This window comes from Vipera berus, assembly GCF_964194415.1.
Source record: "Vipera berus genome assembly, chromosome: 4".
NCBI lineage: Eukaryota > Metazoa > Chordata > Lepidosauria > Squamata > Viperidae > Vipera > Vipera berus.
In genome coordinates, this window is record NC_138206.1 from 121,205,704 (window position 1) to 121,222,630 (window position 16,927).

General features: G+C 39.4%; 1 protein-coding gene across 1 annotated transcript in view; it reads right to left on the reverse strand.

The window, feature by feature from the left end:
- Window positions 1-16,927, reverse strand: part of ENOX1 (ecto-NOX disulfide-thiol exchanger 1) — a 289,641-nt gene that overhangs the window by 125,223 nt on the left and 147,491 nt on the right. The window contains exons 3-4 of the mRNA XM_081328001.1: window positions 12,079-12,205; window positions 10,408-10,542 (exon numbers count right to left, since the gene is read on the reverse strand). Of these exons, the coding sequence (XP_081184127.1) occupies window positions 10,408-10,542; window positions 12,079-12,088 (145 nt within the window). The 5' untranslated portion in view covers window positions 12,089-12,205. The remainder of the gene's footprint in view (window positions 1-10,407; window positions 10,543-12,078; window positions 12,206-16,927) is intronic.

Below are 16,927 nucleotides of genomic sequence, written 5' to 3' on the forward strand. Positions count from 1 at the left end.
CCTTTCATGACATCGTTTTAAAAAAAATAAACGATTGCACCCAATTAAGTCGTAAAGGTAATTTTGAGCTATGAGCTTCAAAAGAAAAAAGAAAAAAAATATCTCCAGGCTATTGACAAAACTACATTGTATTTCCACAATTATCCCAGCATTCCAGTGATTAATATTTATACCAGTGATTAATACTTATACCAGTGATTAATATTTATATTTATATGTTACTTATATGTAAGGGTGTAGGTCTATAGTAGTATGTTTAATGTGTGTTATGTATGGATACACTTTGAGAGCAAGCAACTAAATTTCATTTTTTTTTAAATATGTGCCATTGTGCCCACAGGAAAAAAATGACAATAAAGGTTATCTAATCTAATTTTATCTGGAAAGTGCTATAAAATGATTTATTTGACTGCACTTAATTACACTTCTGAGCAACAAGGGGTTTCCATGGGCTGGATGTGTTTGAAAAAAATAAGAAATGTAAATAAAACGCTGCTTTATAGCAGCAAAATAAAAACCAAAAAATAAAATAAACATCCACAAGCCCCATGAAACAACAACAACACAGAATGTATAGTTCTGTGAAAAACTGTTTTGATCTTTCTTGACTTTTTCTTATGGAAAGTTTTCCGAAAGTTTTCCGACCTATAAAGGAAGGCTGGGGGGGGGGGACAAACATTGGTTAAATTTGGTGACGATTCCATTTATTTCATTAACCAAATCCTCCAACAGGCCAGGCTTCCCTATGAAAAGGTAAACCTACGTCTTCCCCCGCTCCGATCAACTCCATTAAAAGAAGGACTAAGGATTACAGGTAATCCCCAGTTTACAATCCCAATTGGGGGGGGGGAGGTCTGTCACTAAGCAAGGGGGTTGTTAAGTGAATTGTGACCCATTTTACGAAAAGCTTTTTTTGCCACAGTTGTTAAGCAAATCACTGCAGCTCTTAAGTGGAAAATGAGGTCCTTAAGAAAATCAGGCTTCCCCCATTGAATTTGCTTTTTGAAGAATGGCTTGGAAGGCTGCAAATGATGATCACGTGACCATGGGACTCTGTAACCATCATAAAACTTTTCTTCCTTCCCTTCCCTTCCTTCCTTCCTTCCTTCCTTCCTTCCTTCCTTCCTTCCTTCCTTTCTTCCTTCTTCCCTTCTTTCCTTCCTTCCTTCCTTTCTTCTTCCCTCCCTCCCTCCTTTCACCTTCCTTCCTTCCTTCCTCTATACTTCCTTCCTTCCTTCCTTCTTCCTTCCTTCCTCCCTCCCTCCCTTCCCTTCTCTTTTTCCTTCCATGTTGATTCTTCCTTCCTTCCTTCCTTCCCCCTCCCTCTCTTCCTCTCTCTCTCCCCTTTCTTTTTTCTTCCTTTCTCTCAACTTCTAAATCACCGCAATCAATATACTCTGGGCACTGCGCAAAAATAACCGCAAAACCTATAAACGTTTAAAAGTCCAGAATATCATAATACAACGGTTAGCAAACTTAAGAACAACAACTTAAAAGCATATTTGGGCTCCCTTCTCCTTAAATTAAATCGAACGGGCCCCATGGAGGAGCTTCTAGAAGAAAAAGGATCACTGGAGCTGATCTGGATTCTGGGGAGGGCTCTCCCTCGTAATATAAGGTCATTCACCAAAAAACATCTGCTTGGTATCCATGATCTCATGGTAGTAACCATTATGGTGTAGCGCAGGGGCCTTCAAACGTGGCCCTTTTATGACTTGTGGACTTCAACTCCCAGAATTCCTCAACCAGCGTGAGGGAACTAAGATCCTTTTATGACTTGTGGACTTCAACTCCCAGAATTCCTCAGCCAGCGTGAGGGAACTAAGATCCTTTTATGACTTGTGGACTTCAACTCCCAGAATTCCTCAGCCAGCGTGAGGGAACTAAGATCCTTTTATGACTTGTGGACTTCAACTCCCAGAATTCCTCAGCCAGTGTGAGGGAACTAAGATCCTTTTATGACTTGTGGACTTCAACTCCCAGAATTCCTCAGCCAGCGTGAGGGAACTAAGATCCTTTTATGACTTGTGGACTTCAACTCCCAGAGTTCCTCAGCCAGCCTGAGGGAACTAAGATCCTTTTATGACTTGTGGACTTCAACTCCCAGAATTCCTCAGCCAGCGTGAAGGAACTAAGATCCTTTTATGACTTGTGGACTTCAACTCCCAGAGTTCCTCAGCCAGGCACGCGTGCCTGGCTGAGGAATTCTGGGAGTTGAAGTCCACAAGTCATAAAAGGGCCAAGTTTGAAGACCCCTGGTGTAGCAGAAGGTTATTTTCAGTGGCCTTCACTTCATTTGTCTCCTAAGACTGGAGAAATTTTCCAGACATGACAGACCAACAGTGTGGAGAAAGGAAGAAGGGATGTTGCCACTTTCCAAAAATTCCCTCCAGGTATTCCAACAGTCCGAGATGGCACCTCCATCCCCAAATGCAGAGCTGTCTCACCTGAAGCCAGAATTAGGATGGGTTTGGTCTACAAAGGGATGCCTCTGCTCTTCACCGCGCTGCTTGTGGACTGGCTGAGTTTTCACAATTCTGTCACAATGCCCCAATACAACAAATGTGAATGGAGTTTCTCATAGTTGTCCCAAAAGGTCTTGTTTTTTCCAAAAAAGCAAACTGGACTTTCTCAGGGTTTTTTTTTCCTTTGAAAACATTTCACTTCTCATCCAAGAGGCTTCTTCAGTTCTGCTTTTCCAAAAGGCAAACTGGATTTTCTTGGGTTTTTTCTCCTTGAAAACATTTCGCTTCTCATCCAAAAGGCTTCTTCAGTTCAGAACATCGGAAGAAGCCTCTTGGAGGAGAAGCAAAATGTTTTCAAAGGAAAAAAATAATAATCCAGTTGCCTTTTGGGAAAGCACCTGTGGGACTAATACAGCAAACTACCATTCCTGAAATCTTTGCAAAGTCTTTTCTTGAATTAACCTACCTTGAAGTATTGAACACACATAAACAAGAGGCGGGACTCTCTACTTCACCAAAATGAAATAAAGTTGCTCCTGATTTCTGTGCAAAATTTAGATGCTAAGTGTTATGTATCCAGGTGCAGGCATCTGCATAGCAGCGGCCACTAGGGGGCGTTGGCCTGGACGGTTTTGGCGGGAAACCCAGTTTTGGCGGGAAACCTAGGGCCAACCCCATTGGCTAGCCGCCTACCTGGCCAGGTATATAAGGAGGCCAGGTAGTCCTTGTTCTCCAGTACGCACCCCCCCACACACAATAAAGAGCTGAACACGTACTCCGGCTGGCATCCCATCCTTTACACTAAGGATTCTTACTCTCAAACAAAAGTATTTTTTTAAAAAATAAATAAATAAATAAACCTATTTTACTTCTTTTTCTGTAAGGAAAAGGCGGTGGGCTGAGAGAGAATGAATACCGCTCTATCTACAGATTTTGTTGGCTCTCCATTTGCATTTCAAAGGTTTAATGGTACAATTCAATTTCTGTTTCTCGTTTTAATTATGGCCACATGCGGCTAAATCTTGAATGCAAGTCTACGTTTTTATTCAAGGACTTGCAACATTTCACGAGGTGGGGACAAACCGAATGCAGAAGGGCGAGTCATTTCCAAAAGGATGACAATCAACCACTAACTTTGCTCCAAAGATTAGAAAGCGTGAACAAAAGTGACTATGTAAAGAGGCGTGGAATGCTTCATCACATGAAATTCTTTAAAAATAGATTGGAAAAATGACAGCAAGCAATCTTCTCCTCAAAGTGCAGAGACAATTGAACTCTGAAAATCACGATGGTATTTCATGAATTCCACTCGTAAACAATGGGACGTCTCCCCAATGTGTTAGCAATTCAGCAATTAGCAAATCCTCTCTCATGTTATTACTATTATAAAATCTACATTTGCAGCTCAATTTCCACTCACGGGAATTCCAATATTCCCTTAAAATGATAAACGAGGAAGAACATGTGAAAATAAAATGGCTGCTGACTTGATGATAGATTAAATGCAAGATTTGTTTCCTAAAATATAAACAGAAGGATCTACACACCTTTTCTGATAACAACAAAAAGCATAGCACAGGTCCTTTGACGCAGGTAGTCCTCCATTGAGCCCAAAATTTCTGTTGGTAAGTGAGACATTAGCTAAGTGAGTTCTGCCCTGTTTTACGACTTTTATTGCCACAGTTGCTAAGTGAATCAGTTAGTAAGTGATAAGTTAGTAATCTGGTTGTTAAGTGAAACTGGCTCCCCCATTGGCTTTGCTTCTCATAAGGTCGCAAAAGTGGATCACCTGACCCCTGGGCACTGAAACTGTCATAAGTACATGCCAGTTGCCAAGCCTCTGAATTTTGATTACGTGATTATGGGGATGCTGCAGCAGTTGTTAAGTATATAAAACGGTCACTAAACAGCACTTTTTTCAGTGCCGTTCTAACTTTGAACGGTCACTAAATGAGCTGTTGTAAGTTTATTGACTATCTGTAGTCCTCGCTATGCCAGAAGCCTGTTTATCGATTGAAAGAATCTTGCAAAATTGTCAAATTCTGCAACACTGCCCCAAATTCTCAAGATCAGGGTATTCTCGTCTGAAATTCTGTGACAACCGCACAAAATCCAAATTCCCCATCCCCTTTGGGGGAACATGAAGAAATAGCGAATACAGATATTAAGGAAAAAAAATACATTTTTCTTAAACAATATGTCCTTGTGACACGGAACAAGCTGATCTGGAAAGAAAGTTTGAGTTTTTTTAAAAGCTATTTATAGTGTATTGAACTGGCTCTATAATATAATCAGAGCTTCGATAATTTTAATCGCTAATTTTGATATAAAAGTAAACATTTTCCGTTGTTTACAGAGTGGAATTAAGTTTAGGCTCCAACGTTTAAGCGTGCCTTTTCTGAAAGTTTATCAAAAAAACAACTTGGGTGAAGTGGAAACCTCAGCAATTTTTTTTTAGCCCTTCTACTTATAATGGCAGTCCAAAAGAATTCCAAGATAATCTGCTTTAATCAGTTCTATACAGTCAATCCATATCCCAAGAGAAATGAAACAAAGCCTTGTCAATTGTCAACAGATGACAATCAAAGTGGGGGGGAACAAAAAAACAAAAACGCAGAGCTTCTTTTTGTTCAAAACAGAATGTATACAAATGAAAACAATAGCCAAAAATGTCAGATACTTGCTGATTAAGAACGCTGGAATATATATTCAAGTCTCTTTTCGAAAACAGATGTGGGAGTTGTGGAGATAAGGAACACAACACAGGGTGAAGAATGGGATTTGATTGATTGATTGATTGATTCAGAAAATTTACACTGTGTGCAGAATTATTAGGCAAGTCATTTTCATGCATATTGTCCACTGCGAAGCTGTATAAACTTGAATGCTGAGTGGATACAAACATATCAGGCGATGTGTATTTCTGTAATGAGGAAGGGCGTGGCCTAAGGGGATCAACACTGATTTTATTTTATTTTTTTGGAAATGTCAGTAATGTTTATTTGCACATTTTGAGTTGTTGGTTATGATTTACACCTTTTCTTTATATATATATATATATACACACCTCTGGCAGAAAAAGGTTGTTATCATTATTACAAATTAAAAGTGTAACCTTTGCTCAGATCAAAAATCCAATTTTAGAGCAGGAGGCATAAAGAAATACACAGCAGAAACACTTAAACTGTATTAAAAAGATTAGCTCTGCTGAACATCGATTAACCATCAAGATTAGTGTTAAATTTTTAAATTTTAATTGCTTTTTATCTATCTATCTGTCTGTCTGTCTGTCTCTATTCTGTCTATCCACTCATTTATTTCTATTCTATTCTATTCTATTCTATTCTATTCTATTCTATTCTATTCTATTCTATTCTATTCTATTCTATTCTATTCTATTCTATTCTATTAATTCTGAATTCTATTCTATTCTATTCTATTCTATTCTATTCTATTCTATTCTATTCTATTCTATTCTATTCTATTCTATTCTATTCTATAACAACAACAACAACAACAACAACAACAACAACAACAATAATACAAACGACATCCCAGGAGTATTAACAGAAAAATAAGCCCAACCAAATCTTCACACAAAAAAAGTTTCTTTTCTCCAGAAACCATCCTTGTGTGTGATAAAGCAGTCCACACGGTTGTAAAAGAAACTGCACCAAAGTTTTACAACTCAAATAAAAAGAGCAGCTGTCGATCCGTTTTGAGCCATTAAACCAACTCGAGAAATTCTCAGTTCCTCTTTTACCTTCTCCTTGACCTGTTACAATTATCTCGACTTTTGTGAGTCGAGAAAAATATACAATTTGGGACTGTAATCGAGCCTGCAATTCGGGTTGTTAGGAATGGCAGTCATTAAGCGGGTCGCACGTATGTTCACGCCTGATTTTATGATCTTATTTGCGATTGGTTGTTAAGCAAATCATGCCATCCTTAGATCAACATTGCGGTTGTTAAACAAATCCATTGCACCCAATGAGTTTTTGTTTTTTTCCCCGCAGAAATGCATGCTGGTTTTTGGTTTTTTTAAAACAAAAACTTGAGGTTTGGGGCTAGAAAAATAAAAGTCGTAAGTCTGGGTGCCGTGACCACAGAATGCTGCAAATGGTTGTAAATTCAGGCCAAGGGTCCCGGGTGCAAATTGTGGTCACGTGGACTTCAAAACTCGTTCATTCGTAGTTTGAACAATGGGGAAACCCGTTGTAACTTCAAACAACCACTAAACAATTGGTCGTATGTCAAGGACTAGCTTTAAGCGGATCATATTGTTCGACCTCACGGAACTGATGGGATCTGTTGCCGTGAGAAACACAGCGGAAGAATTTTGGACATTTTTCCAAGTTATTTGTACGGCTGGGTGGATTTTTTTTTAATTTTTTTCCCATTTTCACGTGTCAGTAAGCCGTAATATTATTATTGCAGCTTCCTTAAAAACGGTCTGCTGGTTTTCAAGGGCAAGTCGAGTTAGAAACAGAGTTCAGAGTTAAGGGGTTAACACTTTTGCGTCTCCACACGAAGACGCTGTTCCAACTGCAGCGACCCTCGATGGCCTTCAGTCCAGCACACAACCTGGGGCAGCAATATCTTGCCTATAAAGGTGGCTTGTGATTTTCAAAAGCTTTTTTTAAAAAAAAACATTCATTAAATAAGGGCGCTGCATTACAGGCGGGTCCTCGACCTACGACCGAATTTGACTTTGCTTGATGGAAGGTCACAAAGGGGGAATCACATGACGTCAGTACACACCAGCCTGAATTCTGATCACGTGATCATGGGGATGCTGCAAAGGCCCTAACTCTGGAAAATGGTCCTAAGTCGCTTGTTTTCAGGGCCGCTGTAACTTTGTTTTGTTTTTTTGTTTTTTAAAAAATATGTTTCATTATTTTTTTTACATAATCATCATGTTATCTGGGTTTACATTTAAAAAAAACAATCAATAACAATTAATTTCTATAATTCTATAGTCCACATAATGGCTTTGCTTGATGTTCTCTTCTTCGAAAAATGTTCTCTTTTGCCATCCTTGAATTAACACAATTCTTATTATTTGGATAAATAGCAATTAAATAGAGACATTTTTAATGTTTTTCCCAATATTCCTGCAAATAATAACCACGCTGATATAAAACTTCTTCTCTAACTGATCATCCTGGTTGCCTCATCATAGATCCTGTTTAAAATTCTTATTTAAATTTGCTTTCCCCCGCAATATTCAAAAAATTCTCACTGGTTAAGATTTCCATTGCACTCAAGTATTTAAGTCTTTTTCCTCATACAGGCTGTCCCAATGCTTTTACATTTCTCATATCTTAAGAAAAGGAAAAAAAGAAAGAAAAAGAAATAAGAAGGTAGTATACAGGCCGCTGTAACTTTGAACGGCCACTAAACAAGCTTTTGTAAATTGAGGACTACCTGCATTTAAGCAGATTTCTCTCTCTCTCTCTCTCTCTCTCTTTCTCTCTCTCTCTCTCTCTCTCTCTCTCTCTCTCTCTCTCTCGCATGCGTGCGCGCGCGCGCGTGCACAATCAAACCTTGATCTTCCCTAAAAACATTCCTTTGTCTGGTTCCCCCGTTTTAACAAAAGACACACCGCTTGGTACTCCGTTCTTCTGCCATAAATGAAATGATCAGCCTACACACAACGGGCCGCCCGTTGTGTTTATTCTTTGCCCAGTTCCCTAGGTTTGCTGTGACACACACACAGAGACACACACACCCCCGTGCCTGCTCTCCGTTTCTGTTGTGTTGTAACAGGCAATGCACTCGGGAGAGTTCCTAAAATCCAAAGAAGAAGAGCAATTGTGCTGCCGGCTTTTCTCCTTAATGGATTCCGAAGCCGCAGAAAACCTCAGGAAACCTCACAAGTGAAATAGGGGGACATCATCGGGGGGGGGTGTGAGGGGGGGATCAATAAATCTTTGAGGATTTGGCAAGGCAATTAGATAATTAGAAGCCTATCCAGAAGGACCAGTGAATTATAGGGATTAATTGATAAGAATTGGCTGAGGGATATAAGGAACCTGCTTCCTGTTTCAGCCTGGACAGATTTACAGATTGTACATTCAGATTTTTCTTTCTCATTCCCCCCACCCCCTCACATAGACTTCCCTCCTGAGCTGATAAAGTACAGGTGGTCCTCGGCTTACAACGAGAAAGGAGCCCAACATTTCTGTCGCTAAGCGAGACGTGTGCTAAGCGCATTTGGCCCCATTTTATGACTTTCCTTGCCACGGTGGTTAAGTGGGTCACTGCGGTTGTTAAATTAGCTGAGCTGCTCTCCAGGACGCGGCAAGCATCATAAATATGAGCAGTGGTGGGATTCAGCCGGTTCGCACCAATTCGGCAGAACCGGTAGCCAATTTTTTGGTGGCCCAGCAGGCTCAGAATGGTCTTCCGGAAGTGGCATCCATGCAGAGTACCGGGTTGTCCCATGTTTGAATCCCACCACTGGATATGAGTCCAATTGCCGAGCGTCGGAATTTTGATCACATGACCGCTGCAACGGTCGTAAGTGTGAAAAATGGTCATGGGTTACTTTTTTTCATTGCTGTTGTAACTTTGAATGCTCACCAAGTGAACTGGGGTAAGTCAAGGGCTACCTATAGTGATCAAGATGGCGGACCAGGGGTAGGCATCCTTGGCTCTTTTATGACTCGTGGACTTCAACTCCCAGAATTCCTGAGCCAGCTGGCTCAGGAATTCTGGGAGTTGAAGTCCACGAGTCATAAAAGTGTCAAGGTTGCCTACCCCTCTTCTAGATCTTTCTTAACCATGGTAGCTCTTTGGATGCCATTCATGCATTCTCGGCCCAACCAACCTCTCACAGTTATTGTTTCTGTGAAAAACAGGAGAGGAAAAAAACTCCTGCACGCTGCCTTGAATGAAAGGCAGGACGTAAATATAAATAAACACCAGCACAGAATTTCTATGAAGGCAAGATTAAGCTTGTTTTCAGTCAGACTGTAAAGAGAATGCCACCAAATCCTTGCAACTTTCCAGATTATAGGCTGGATATTTGGAGCCTGTCTTCACATTCCAGTAGCGGAATGTAAATTAAATCCTAACATTTTGATCTCGACTGAAGATCGCAGGGGAAAACAGAAGTGATGAGAATTCTCAAGTCCGGTGACCTGATAATGTTGCAAAATGAGCTATTTAAGATTCCTTTATTCCAAGGGTCTATTTTTAACAGCATTTCTTTCAGGTAGCCTAACAACCCCCCCCCCCCCCGCTTTTTCCCCCTTACTACAGTAGAAGGTTTTAGCTAATTTCCTATTGCTACACCTTGGCATGAATGTTAACAAATGCTTTGGTTAAAAATAGCTTTTTTTAAAAGCAAAAAAAAAACACAAACCAACCCAGTAAATATTTCTTATGAAACTTTCCTTTCAGATTCAGCCAGCCAAGCACTGGGTTTTAAAAATCATTTAGTGGCTTTAAAAACACACACACACACACCTACACTTTCCTCAGGGAATTTTCTCTCTTTTTCACAAAAAGATACTCTATAGATTAGATGCCCGTTAATGCCAAGAGATTAATGGATTGTGCATAGCACTAATAAAGCAGAGTGCACAGTTTTAATAAAAGGATATCTTTGTGTGTGTGTTTGTATGTGTGGCTGTATGCATACACACACATCTATATCTATATCTATATCTATATCTATATCTATATCTATATCTATATCTATATCTATATCTATATCTATATCTATATCTATATCTATATCTATATCTATATCTATATCTATCTATCTATCTATCTATCTATCTATCTATCTATCTATCTATCTATCTTATACATCCCTGAATGTATACTAAAGACACTGACACTCAGCACACAACTTCAGAAAGCTTCGACATTTATCTGAGGACTCTCCCAAAGATCCATAAAACTGTGCAACAAATCTTCGCAAAAGCCTTACCTGTCACAAGCTGTTGTCCAGTTAATCCCACCGGCACCATTCCGAGGTTATTCATTGCGGTTGCCCAGGCTGACGGATCAGTGACTGACATGTTAAATTGTGTTGTGTCTATAGCTATGTTCCCCAAGCCATCAGCTGCTGATGGAAAAGAAGCACATTCTGATCAACAGGATTGCTAGACGGGTCAATGGGCAAACCAAAGAAATCTCTTCCATTCTTGCCGTGCAATTATCTCGGATTGTGTTTTTCTCCCTGTTCTCGTTCGTCTATGGGAAAAAGTGTACCACAGCACAGCCACAAAGCAAAAAAATAAAAATAAAAATCTAATATATACAATGTCTGTTGAGACCTAACCCAATAAAGGGCAAAGGTTCCTATGGAAACAAATTCCCAAGGACACTGATAGGTTTGGCGAGAATAATGAATTTAGCACGGCAAGGAATTGGGAGGGGGGGGGGCACTTGAAAACTTCACCTCTCTCCTGCGTTTCTGACTAGAGGCCTCCACGGCCCTGAATGCTTGTGCCAAAATCTAGTTTTCTGTTCAGCTTCTGTACAACTCAATATTGGTTTTGTTGCAGCAGCATCACACAGGTATTCCTTGGGGGTAAAAGGATGAATTTGAGCTAGGCAGGACGTTAAAAAAAAAATTGGATGGGAAGGATATCAAATCAAATCCTTCTGTGTGAAAGCCCTAATAAGCATATACATAGAATGAAGGCTACTGCTAAGCTTGTAAGCCGCCCTGAGTCTTCGGAGAAGGGCGGGATATAAATGGAATTAAAAAAAAATCAACCTGCCGTATATCCCACATTCTGGGAGAGACAAAGAAAAATATTAACCTCCCATCCTGATCTCCAAGTGACCCAACGCAATTTTGTTGTAAGACACCCCGAATTTTATTGTCTGCGGAGATTCTGTGTCATCCAGATCACGGTTGTCCCAAAGGCGCTTTTTTAAGAAGACGTTTCGCTTCTCATCCAAGAAGCTTCTTCAGTTCGTACTGAATGCTGGAGAATGGAAAGATTTATATTCCTTGCTGTCATCCGCTCGTTAGCACTCCCTCTGAGAGGCGTTGAGGCCACTTGGAGGTTTATCTGTCTATCTGTCCAAGTGGCCTCAACGCCTCTCAGAGGGAGTCCTAAAAACTAGATTTATTTTATTTATTTATTTAATTTAATTTGTATACCGCCCTTCTCCCGAAGGACTCAGGGCGGTGAACAGGGCCATAAATACCAAAATAACCAAAATACAAAATTAAAACAAATTAAACCTTAGTGCCCAAATGTAAAAATAAATTATATTGAAACAATAATTAAAACCCAAACCCATCAGACCAGGCCGGCTTGTTCAAACAAATAGGTTTTTAGATCACGTCAGAAGGAGCGAAGGTCAGGAGCCTTATGATGATTATGAGGAAAATAAATCCTTCCATTCTCCACCGTTCAGTCAGAACCGAAGAAGCTTCCTGGATGAGAAGTGAAACGTCTTCAAGGAAAAACAAAGCCCAGTTGCCTTTTGAAAAAGCACCTTTGGGACAAATAATAATAATAATAATAATAATAATAATAATAATAATAATAATAATAATAATAATAATAATAATAATAATAATAATAATAATAATAATAATAATATCGTGCAAGTAGAACTACCAAACAGACATTCTCACCTGTGCCCATGGCTCTGCTAGGTATTTCTTGCCAACTTTGTCCCCACACACGTTGACTTCTTCATTTGCTAATATATGAACAGCTTGAAAGGCAAAAAGGTCCTGGGTCTACTTTTAATGCAGGATGCTTTGGAAGGGAAAAAGAAAGAAAGAAAGAAAAAAGAATCAGGAATTGAAAATTATTTTTAAATTGTTCTTCCTGCAGATCTTCGCAGGAAAAATAGCCAGAGCTTTCCAGATGAACCTCAAGCGCACAGCTCTATCCAGGACATCAAAATGGATATTGTGCCATTGGAAATTCCTGCTGATTGAGAACAAAATTAACCTGCTGTAGAAGATCTGGCTTAATATTTTGCCTCTGGGCTGCATAACCTCTCCAGTAGTTTAGGTTTTATCAACTGCTGCACTGCTACTTTTCCAAGCTGGGGTCTGCTGGGAGGACATACTTAAGACTGGAAATGCCTTTTTTAAAAAGTTAAAAATTAATTGCTATTGAAAGGCTGAAGAAACAACTTAACTCTGGAATATGTTCCTAGTTACAAAAAAAAAGTAAGGGGGAATACAGAAGGGGAAAAAAGTTACCTTGATGCACTCAAGTTAAGAAATGGGCCTTTATTTATTTGCAAAGTGGCATGTTATAACTGCGTACCTCAAAAATTAGGGTCAAGGCAAGAGAGTTAAAAGCTTTTCTCCAAATGTTTAAATGAGAATCATTTCACTCCTCTCCTTGCCTTTTGATTGGGTAACTACGGTAATTAAAAAAAAACATTCAAAGGATAATGAAGTTCTCTGTTATCAGTGCAAACTTATAGAATAACAGACTTGGAAGGGACCGTGGAGGTCATCTAGTCCAACCCCCTGCTCAAGCAGGAAACCCTATACCATTTCAGACAAATGGTTGTCCAAACTTAATTTATGGTGACTGGCAATCTTCTGGTAAAAAGAAGGTCTGACATTCAGCAGGCAAGAAAATTCCAGAACTGTTATTTGACATCAGTTGTTACATTGTACCATTTTAATTATAAAAGATGTGAAGGCAGAAGTATGATGATTTTTACTCCAGCACCAGAGAGTATATCTCTATTGACATTAAGAGACATAGTAATAATAATAGTAATATAATAACATTGACATTCTCAAGACATAATAACATTATCATATGGATTAAGGCATAAAATACACAAACATGGTCCACAAGAAGTATTATATACACATTATATTATATGTTACGTATGTATATATGTATGTTAGATAGATGATTGATTGATAGATAGATAGATAGATAGATAGATAGATAGATAGATAGATAGATAGATAGATAGATAGATAGATAGATGATAGAAGATAGATGGATAGATAGATTATAGGAGATAGGTAGATAGGTAGATAGATAGAAAGAGATGATAGAGAAAGAAAGAAAGAAAGAAAGAAAGAAAGAAAGAAAGAAAGAAAGAAAGAAAGAAAGAAAGAAAGAAAGAAAGAAAGAAAGAAAGAAAAAGAAAGAAAGAAAGAGATGATAGAGAAAGAAAGAAAGAAAGAAAGAAAGAAAGAAAGAAAGAAAGAAAGGAAGGAAGGAAGGAAGGAAGGAAGGAAGGAAGGAAGGAAGGAAGGAAGAAGAAAGAAAGAAAGAAAGAAAGAAAGAAAGAAAGAAAGAAAGAAAGAAAGAAAGAAAGAAAGAAAGAAAGAAAGAAAGAAAGATAATGAGACAGAGAGATGGATGAATAGATACATAGAGATAGAAAGATAGATGAGAAGGAGAGAGAGAAAAAAATAAAGAGAGATAGAAATTGAGACAGAGATAGATTGATATAGATGTGTTTTATATATGCAAGTATTGTGCTGAAAATAGAGATTCGCTCTCTGTGGTGCTTGGAGAATTCTAGATTTTTTTTTCAGAGTTCCTGCCTAGCATTAATCTCTTTCAAACATCTGCTGCAACAGAAGTCTCTGGGAAAAAAAAGTTATATGCAAACAGTGACAGGGTTTGTTTGTTTAAGAAAATAACTTTATGCTGGGAAAATGTGCGCTGAAGAAGCTCGGTATACTGAAGAGTGGACGAAACACAGTTGGGATTTAATCAGTCAAAGCCTTGCACAATTTCCATTAACATCGTACACAATTTTTATGGATTTTATTCTTAAAAGCCAGCAGAAACCCAACGGAAGAACGTATTAATTTATTTGCCGTATTTATAATACTAATGCTGAAGAATTCTGAGTGGCATCCAGTCATAAAATATGGCCCATTAAAGTAGATAAGAAAGTGGACAGAACGGTTATCAAATAGCACATTTCTGAACTGGTACCCAGAAGAGAACATCTATTATTATTATTATTATTATTATTATTATTATTATTATTATTATTATTATTATTATTATTATTATTGTTATTGTTATTGTTGTTGTTGTTGTTGTTGTTGTTGTTGTTGTTGTTGTTGTTGTTTTTAAAAAATATCTACCTAGTTTAACATTATAGTTCTGCTTCATATCGTCTACTTGATCAACTGATTATTCTACTTGATAATAAACATCTCCATAGGATTTGGAAAATGAGCTTTGGGGATTTTTCCACTTTTTTTTTCCTGACTGTCCTCATGTTCGTTCGTTCTTTTATCCTGATTAAATTTGGTCCCGGGCTACCAAATGCCAGCGAATCAGATTCAGCTTATTCCAAAGTATTTTGCTAGATATTGACATAAAAGTCCTTTTTTCGACAAAGTGCCCTCAAGAAAAATGGTACACACAGAATGGTCAAAGAGGCAATAAATGAAGACAGCGCTAACTTGGCTAAAGCTAAGTAACATCTTGACGTTGACATAAAGAAGGTTTTATTTCCCCAAAAAACAACTGGACTTTCTTGGTTTTTTTTCCTTGAAAACATTTCACTTCTCATCCAAGAAGCTTCTTCAGTTCTTGATGTTGACGTTGTTGATGTTCTTCAAATCAAAATGTCCCATTATATACTGGTATACTCAATAACACAAGCAGGCGATGGCTGTGGTCTCTTCCACCACCAAAATTACATTAATTGTATAAGTCACCCAGTGGGTGGGGATCATTGATTTCCCCACCCCCACCCCCCAAAAAAACAACCAAAAGAGGGAAAAACGGAGGGGGGAAAAAGCATTTCCACCATTTGTTTACAGTTCTGAAAAAAGAAAGTGGAAGTTTAGGAGATCTACATGGCTGGTTAATGAAGGCCACTGATAGGGCTGACTTGCATCAGAGAATGATAGCAACAGCACTTAGACTTATATACCGCTTCACAGTGATTTTTTACAGCCCTCTCTAAGTGGTTTACAGAGTCAGCCTGTTGCCCCCAACAATCTGGGTCCTCATTTTAACCACCTCAGAAGGATGAAAGGCTGAGTCAACCTTGAGCCGGTCAGGATCAAACTCCTGACTGTGGGCAGAGTCAGCCTGCAGTATTGCATTCCAACCACTGTGCCACCAAGGAAGGAAGGAAGGAAGGAAGGAAGGAAGGAAGGAAGGAAGGAAGGAAGGAAGGAAGGAAGGAAGGAAGGAAGGAAGGAAGGAAGGAAAGAAGGAAGGAAGGAAGGAAGGAAGGAAGGAAGGAAGGAAGGAAGGAAGGAAGGAAGGAAGGAAGGAAGGAAGGAAGGGGGAGAGGGAGGGAGGAAAGAAGGAAGGAAGGGAGGGAGGGAGGGAGGATAGCAATAGCACTTGGACTCATATACTGCTTCACAGTGCTTTTTTACAGCCCTCTCTAAGCGGTTTACAGAGTCAGCATATTTGCCCCCAACAATCTGGGTCCTCATTTTACTGAACTCGGAAGGATGAAAGGCTGAGTCAACCTTGAGCTGGTCAGGATCAAACTCCTGACTGTGGGCAGAGTCAGCCTGCAGTTATTGCATTCCAACCACTGTGCCACCAAGGGAGGAAGGGAGAAGGAAGGAAGGAACGAGGAAGAGAGGGAGGGAGGAAGGATAGCAATAGCACTTGGACTTACATACTGCTCCACAGTGCTTTGCAGCCCCCTCTAAGCGGTTTGCAGAGTCAGCCTGTTGCCCCCAACAATCTGGGTCCTCATTTTACCGACCTCGGAAGGACGGAAGGCCAAGTCAACCTTGAGCCCGTCAGGATCAAACTGCTGGCAGTGGGCAGAGTCAGCTTGCAATGCTGCATTCTAAGCACTGCGCCACCCCCGTTCAGAACGATACATAAGGATGGTGTTATGAAAGGCGTAACTGTTCTAAAGCCCAACAAAAAGATGTTTTTTTTAAAAAAAAGAAAAGCTGGCAACACCTACAAACAAAACAAGGCGTTAGCATTGCCAGTTGATCCTCACCTCCATCCCTCCCTCTCTCCCTCTCTCTCTCTCTCTCTCTCTCTCTCTCTCTCTCTCTCTCTGCTGGAATGAATACAGGTTGATTCTCTAAATTTGTGCGAGAAGCTTCGGTGGCTTTTCTCTCCTTTGCATCCAATTCTGCAATAATAGGTTATGACCTTGTGAGAAATTCAGAGTTATTTATTTATTTATTTATTTATTTATTTATTGCTCTGGTTGAAGCCGTTTAGAATAGTTCTGCTGGGGGGGGGGAAAGCAATCATCAGAATCCTCTCTTCTGGGGTATTTCTGATATTCTGATATTTATGGAAAACTAAAGTGCTTTCCGGATCAGGGTTTCATTTTAAGCGTGCCTTTCCCATTTCTTTAAACCTCTGGAGGATTCTTTTTTTTACTGCAAGCAGACCAGAGTCTATGATTGGTAGGGCCATAAATCATGTGAAGAAAGCCATAAATAAATGCCTCCTGCCTACACAGCATTACTAGTTTGCTAAATCACCGAAATTCCAGGACTTCTGTCTTCTCCGCCCTGAAACGTGGAG